This window comes from Lepisosteus platostomus, chromosome 1 (assembly GCF_059453375.1).
Source record: "Lepisosteus platostomus isolate fLepPlt1 chromosome 1, fLepPlt1.hap1, whole genome shotgun sequence".
NCBI lineage: Eukaryota > Metazoa > Chordata > Actinopteri > Semionotiformes > Lepisosteidae > Lepisosteus > Lepisosteus platostomus.
This window is the reverse complement of record NC_142611.1, coordinates 11,514,891-11,522,130: the sequence shown is the minus strand read 5'-3', so window position 1 is coordinate 11,522,130 and position 7,240 is coordinate 11,514,891. Positions and strand designations below refer to the sequence as shown.

Genomic DNA, 7,240 nt, shown 5'->3' with positions numbered 1-7,240 from the left:
ACTACTAGGCAAATTTTACCAGAAATACATATGGGTAGTCCAGGCTTTGGATCAGTTGGGGATCCATGAGACCACTGGTAAGAGTCCTGATCCCCCCAAAAAAATACTGGTGTAGTATGGGGTTAATTTGTGGGCATGGGTATAGGTGAGTGCTACTTTCATGTATTGTAAATAGACTGGTAACGCCGTATACTTTAATACTCAGCGCTTCTATTCTCTATAAGATGGAATGCAACTGTGCATTTCTATTACTACAAAGGGGTGACATTTATTATCAAACTGGCAAACAAGGTTATCTGATACCGGGGCTTTCAATTACTTTAAGATGCGAGTAATGGAACAGTACTGACCATCTAACACAAGGAACCAAGCGATCATTACGTCAAAATCATTTCACGAAGCCTTGCGCTCATTTCACTCATTGACTATTGCTACAGTGTGTTTACATTTCCTACAACACTGTGCACTCGTACAAGCTACAGTAGCTCTCATAGACTTGCAAAGCCTATTTCAAGAAACGAAGTGAGCGCTTGCTATCCTTCCTGTGGTGGCTACGGCGTGAATCTCGGTGTTTTTTGGGCGAGGGACGAAAACGGGGACAGCAGTACAGAAGGACAAAGTTAAAGACCACAGAGAGAAAACTACTAGAATCCAAATAAGGTAATTACAATCTGGTGTAAAAAAGAAACACTTCTGCAACTCCTACTTACGTGCATTGCATGTACGTTATGCGTGTATTTAATTTGTTCAAAGTTCGCCCAAGTGCAGTATACAGTTTAAATGAAAAAAAGACTAGGGAGACTGCAATTTAACCAGATAACTGAGGTACCCAGAGTATTTATTTCAATGTGGGGTGAAGATGTGGCGTTGATACCGGTTTATACACGGAGCTCGGCCCTCTCCTGGCCTCTGTCTCCCCAGATATGGATGAGAGAGATATGGATGTACGGGTTTATCCAGGTACAGTAGCACAAGCAAGCGCGCCGACAGCGAGAAGCGTCCAAGCTAACACGACTAAGCAACAGAAGACTTCAAATATAACATTCTCGTTATGCCCAGATTGTCACTCATTTTACTGCACGGCGGGTTTTCTTTACTGCTACTGGAAGGTTACAACTCTGCATGCAGTTGCACAGCGGGGAGAGGCCGCAGGTATCAGCTGGGCTGTATTAATAGACGCGCAGCGGCCGCCTGCTTGGGGCTCAGGAGCGCGCCGCTGATTAGTCAGCGTGTGGGGGGGCGGCGGGGCGGCTCTGAGCCGCAGGAGAGGCGACGTAGGTGAGACTCTGCGCAGTGCACCGGGTTTGGAAAGAGTGCGGTCCTGTCACTGCTGTACCTGCTCTGAAGATGCTGGAAGAACGCGTTATCTAGGAAACGGAATTCCACATAAGGTTAAAATAAATTAAAAAAACCGGCTGATGTAAGGAATAAGAGCCGATACACATAAAAGGCAAATTATTGCTTTTCACCTGCTACCTCACGGTGGGCTCACCTGACCTCGAGATAAGGTAAGGCTGTCTTTTCCCGGTATCTCGCTGCGTAATGGTGCACAGTGCCGTTTATTCACACATGGGACTATCTTTTCACTACCCTCGCCTGTCTGGGTTAAGCAAACATTTCTGCCGGCCCTTATCAATCGCACTCGCACAACTGTTGCACTGGTACATGGCTTGTGTAAGCTAAAACATAGTGGGAGCTGGCTGGTCGGGTGACAATAAAGTACCACACTTCTCAAGATCAGCAACAACGCGTTTCTCTAAAAAAAAAAAAACCCCAAGTAGTTCTTATGTTTTTAGTTGGGCGATCTTATTTACAGCAGTTTCCGTCTTTGGTGCTCTGTGGCGAGAGCAGATGCTGGCGATGCACAACGAGGAGGCAGCGTCAGACAGGACATGAGCGCCGCTTCTCTGGAAGCTAAACAAGTCTTTGCAAGGTCGCCCTCCCTGCAGGCGCGTTGAAACGTCGCTTTCGGGAGAACCGGAGCAGGGTTTATTCCTTGCCGTGCCTCCTGGTGTGAGCCGCCAAATCCAGAAATTGTCGCCGCGGGGAAGCGTTTAGGTCTTAACCTTCTGCGTCTGCAGTTTTACTGTAATGACTGGCACAGCTCCGCGGGAGGAATAGAGCGAATGTAATAGGATATATGTGCACCCCTCCTCGGGAGAAGTTAGTACCACAAGACGGAAGGAAGTCTGTGAGAGTTAGCCTTTAAGAAGTCACGGTGAAATATGGAAGTTAAACATAGTAATAGTCCATGTTAACTGAAATGAGCGTTAGGCCTAATGTAGCCTGGATGTACCGGTAGTAACATGACATAAAATAGCACTGGCTTTCTCAGTGCATCACCGTTATATATTACTGTAATCGTTATTAGTGTTATTTTAAGTCTTTTTTTTCCCCTCATTGAAACATTTCTCCCTAATTTGATTTGCAGACTGCCACATTCAAATCATCTAATCATTTAAGATCTCTTGGAAACCGGCTTTGGTAAACATTCGTTGTGATTTCTGAAGAGCTCGGCCCACCTAAAATTCTTACCACGGTAATTCTCAGCTGCTAAGTTTTCCCGTGCTTTCATTACCTGCCTGCCTTGCTTTCACGACGGTGCAACTGCACTTTCCTGTGCCGTGCTTCAGCTGTATTGCACTGATACGGTAGCAGTGTAGATAATGGTTAGCAAACCTGACTGTGGGCTGTGGGTTCAGATCCCAGAGGAGACTGCCAAATATAAATCCAGTAAACACCCTGCCTTTTTAAAAGGGTATTGAGGTACTGTAATCACGGTAAAAATGAGAATGTGTTTTCAATTGACTTAACTCGGGGAGAAAACAGTAATACTATTCCCTGTTTTCCATAAGAGATTGCTGTAAGAGAGTGCTTGCAGTTAAACAGTGAGTATCGTTTAGCTTGCAGCACAAACCTATGCCAGCCATTGCTCTGCTCCCAGCAGACTGCTTGATTTATGGATTGGGTGATTGATTGCGGGTTTCGGTTTCTCCTGGCCTAGTAAAAGCAAGCTGTTACATGGATAGGTGAAACGCTAACCTACTCTGGGGAGAAAATAAGTCCATGCACTTGTTTTTGGGGGGAATAAAAAGAGTGGGAGCATCCTGTTCAGCCATGGAGAAACAGTGACCGTTGTTCAGTTCAATCAGAAGTCATTCCAGAACAGGTACAAAGAAGAGGAGGTCACTCAGTCCGTGTAGCTTGTTTAATTGCCAGTCAATCGGAACTGATCTGAGGATATTCCTAAAGCGAAGCCAGGTATCGGCTCTGACAACATAATAGGAAAGCTTGTTCCATTCTCCAACAACCCTTTTGCGCAACAACATGCACACCAGCCCTCTTTAGGAGCCTGCATCAGGCCCTGTGAGATGCAGGGGGCCAAGATATCAGATGCAGACGGGTGTGGACATCTGCGCGCAGACAGACGCACGCTTTCACCAAAAAAAATAACCTGTACTACACAATCTTGCATGTGGAGGTTGTAGGCTGACGGAGCTAGAGAAATGCCAGTGTTCGTTTTCTCTTTGGGCAGGTTTGCTCGTGTGTGCTCTGTGCCTCACGGTGGTCGCCGGTCTCTCCTCGTCACGGGCGGTCAGTGACGGGTTCCGTGTTTCTGTGATGTCCAGGCAGCGGCTCCGGGACATGGAGGACACGGGTGGGCTGTGTTTTGAAGTGAAGCAGAGGAGGGGCGACGAGCTGTTTGGCCCTCATGAGGGCCGGGTGCAGTACAGTCTCCAGATGGTGGGCTTTCTGCCCGTGCACGCCCTCACCACCCTGCCCATGCTCCCCTGGATCGTGGCCGAGATCCGACGCCTCGGCGCCCGCGAGCAGGTCGCCCTCCACGTCTCCCCGGCCTCCATCCGCTGCGTCCTGGACACCGGCCACGGCCAGCAGTGGGACCCCTTGCGCTATAGCGTGGTCTTCGAGCACCGGCCCCAGCACGTGTGCAGGCTCATCCACAACAGCCACGATCCCAGCTACTTCGCCTGCCTGATCCGGGAGGCGGCCCCTGGCCTCCGAGAGCAGAGGACCACCTGCTACGTCTTCCGCTGTGCTGATCAAGCCAAGGTAGGGCCTGACGCGCCGCACCTCGCCTGCCCACTCCGCAAGGCAGCTCGTGTACACATCCCTGCTGTGAGATGGCACTGTGCGTCACCCAGCAGGGTCCAGCGGTACAGTGTTCCCTAATTCGGGCCTCGGAGATCCTCAGTCTTAAAATACAGGTGTATTCAACACATAGCTAAAGATCTTGTTGACCTGGTCTTCACAAGACGAGAAGTATTTCAATTAAGCGACTAAGAACTTGGTTGGAATGGAAGTTCGAAGATCGTAGGGTGTTATTTTACTTCTTTTTTTCCTCGTTCAAACATTTTTACCCGATCTGTTTTGCAGACTGCAGCATTCAAATCACAACAACGCGGCTACTGCGCACTTTCCTGTTTTCCTCACGATCGAGTTTGCTGTGCTGTGCTTCAGCTGTACTGCACTCCACTCTGATAAGGCGTAGATTTCTGCCTCCCTGACCAGGATTCTGGAGCAGTACTGAGAAAATGAGAAACCAGCGAGGCAAGGCTCATCAGCTTTCAGTCGGGCAAACGGATTTCGCCGTGCGTGTGTGACCTGACGTGTGAATTACTGTCATCGTGAGGGAAAGCTGCAGTCCCAGGAGACAAAAAAAAAAATGGGCTTGTTCAAGGATTTTTTTGGAGAGATGAGAGTTGATGGTACAGGTTCAAGAGCGTCCTGATTCACCTGTCAGTGGGATGAGAATGGGGATAAGATGAAGTAAGATAGTATCGAAATGAAAAAAAATTAAATTAAAAGATGGTGCTTAGCCCGCATAACGTGATATAGAATATGGCTGGTGTGTGTTGAGGTGTTTTGGGTATTCTCTTCTTGCTCTAGATACAGCAAGTGATTTAAAGACATGTAGGTCCTTCACAGACCCATCTATCCAAAACCTGCAGATGAGATAACTTGGTTCAGAAGAGCTGTTTCTTGAATTATCACGGTCAAAAACCTGTTTGGGGTAGGTTGTTCCAAACACCCACAGCTCTTTGTGCAAAACAATGTGCCTTCTAATATCTGACCTCTGTACACTTGTGTTTAACAGACCCCTAATCTCTTTACTCAGCTTGAAACATTTGCATAGTAACAGTTAATAAATGTGAAGTGTATCTGTATTTTAAATTTGGTTACATGAACATCCATTAAACATTAAAATGCATCTAATGGTTCATTTGGCACATGCATAATTAAATATATGTGTATGCATTTTTAAAATATGATTTTTTTTTTAAAAAACAAAATTTTGCTAAATGTGTCCAAGGCGTATGCTGGGAATGTTTTTATCCTCAATCTGCGTGTACTGAATATATTTGTGTCGTGGTGTCTTTGGCTTTCAAGTTGGCGATGTTGGCTGTCGGCTCAGGGTTTCTAGGGATCAGAACCTTCCAGAAAGACTGAAGAGAGAGCTGAGAGTGCTCCAGGTCCCCACTGCAGAGCTGACTTCAAAGAAAAGGTCAAAGCTCAGCGGGGTGGGGGAAATGAGGGGTAGATCCTGCATTGAAGCAGGAGCCATGGAGAAGGTTAGTGCCCAGCCGGTCCTTGGAGAGGGGCTATAAAAAGCTTGGTGGAAGGCTAGTGACCTCATAAGTATTTGTTTTGAGATTTAGTGAGAGGGCGATGTGCAGCGATGCGGGGCTGACTGATTTATTTTTGTAAGACAGAGTATGGGGATGGCAATGCCAAGGAGAACACAGCTGTTGGTCAGCTGTCCAAATGAGCTTTTAATAGTCCTGTGCAGCATCTCACCCTCTGCTGGACTGTTTTCCTAATAATAATGCTAATAATAAATCCGGTGCAGGCGGTGTTCTGTTTGCAGCCTCTACAGTTCACTTCATTGCCGAATTGATTAGTGGGGGCACCGCAACGGTGATTTCTGATTGATCGGTTTTGACTGATCTTTTTTTTGGAGGGTATGTCATCACTGGTGTTTTATGTGCATTACCTAAACGTGCATGTTTTTCTACTTAAGGACTCTTGACTTTTTGGTCTGTTTTAAAAGATGTTGAAATTTGTGCATACAATGCAGTGTAGTGTAGATGGTTCGAGGACGTGTTTGCAGTTAAGTAAGACACTCGTTCTGATCACATTTTGATTTGTTGGACTGACAGACCTTTCGGGGGCTCCTGCTTCAGTGGTTTGATTGGGCAGACGAGCAGCACAGCCACACGAAATGGAACGTTACCATAGCAAAAAAAACCCAGTAATATTTAATAGAATAATGTACACATGCTAAGGCTTAACAAAAAGGTGTACACCAAGAAATAGGCAACACAAACCTGAATGTGATGCTCTGAATTTTTCTTTCTGTGTACAAACAGGATTTCCCATGCTTAGATGGGTAAAATATTCAGACATGATGAGTTAAAAAAAAAAAGGGATGGTGCACTGTGAAATGTTTAAGAGAAGAGCCTCCTAAAGTTGAGATCTTTCACTTAACTTCTGGCTTGATAAGAGGTTTTGATTAATACAAAATCCAGAAGGGTATTTATTAAAGTTTCTGTTTTTCCCCAATAGGAAGGTTACATTTTGAAACATTGGCAGGTCAATAAATTAATTCCATATCCATGAGCGTCTGCTGATTTGGTGCTTTTAGTTTTATCTAGGCTTATGTGGCCCTCATTTCTGGAAAGTGGGAGCCCACTGTTTTGTGTGATGCAGGGGTCCTATTCGTTTCAGTACTGTGAGTATTGGTGCAAGACAATACTAGGTTCCAAACTTGTAATCCTTTCTGTAATGTTTTGGTCCTGTATACGTTTGTGATGAATAAAAACGGTCTGTTAGGGCTTAAGGCATTTGGAATTCTCTATTGCCATTGCAGAAGCCATCTGTGTAGGTGACTCAGGCATCACCTCAGAAACAGTCGATATAATGGCCAAGGTTTTCTTTATGGGTTTTAAACAAATTCTTCAACAGGAAATACTGCCTGGTTGCCCAGGCGATGGCTTCCTGTGGTATTTTGACAGTCATTGTCATTATCATTTACCATAACTTCAAATGAGTCAGTGAATGAGATTCGGAAACAAAGGAAGGAAGCTTACTTGTGCCTACATTTGTGTGATGTCTGCACATAACTGTCTACAAAACCAAACGAAGAAGTTGGTCATTCCATGATATTTGCTTAAAAACCGCAATTACAGAAACAGACGTCCATAACCATGCCTCAAAGCAA

General features: G+C 45.7%; 1 protein-coding gene across 6 annotated transcripts in view; it reads left to right on the top strand.

Annotated features, from left to right (window-relative positions):
* Positions 1–1,250: 1,250 nt before the first annotated feature.
* The window catches only part of tbc1d1 (TBC1 (tre-2/USP6, BUB2, cdc16) domain family, member 1), a 92,873-nt gene continuing 86,883 nt past the window's right edge, over positions 1,251–7,240 (top strand). Inside the window, exons 1-3 of one of the 6 annotated variants that reach the window (XM_088623886.1) lie at positions 1,251–1,508; positions 2,432–2,539; positions 3,630–4,071. In XM_088623886.1, coding sequence (XP_088480012.1) covers positions 3,646–4,071 — 426 coding nt within the window. In that variant the 5' untranslated portion in view covers positions 1,251–1,508; positions 2,432–2,539; positions 3,630–3,645. Of the gene's footprint in view, positions 1,509–2,431; positions 2,540–3,535; positions 4,072–7,240 lie in introns of all 6 variants that reach the window. The other 5 variants (XM_088623872.1, XM_088623916.1, XM_088623926.1 and 2 more) reach the window with 5 other exon arrangements.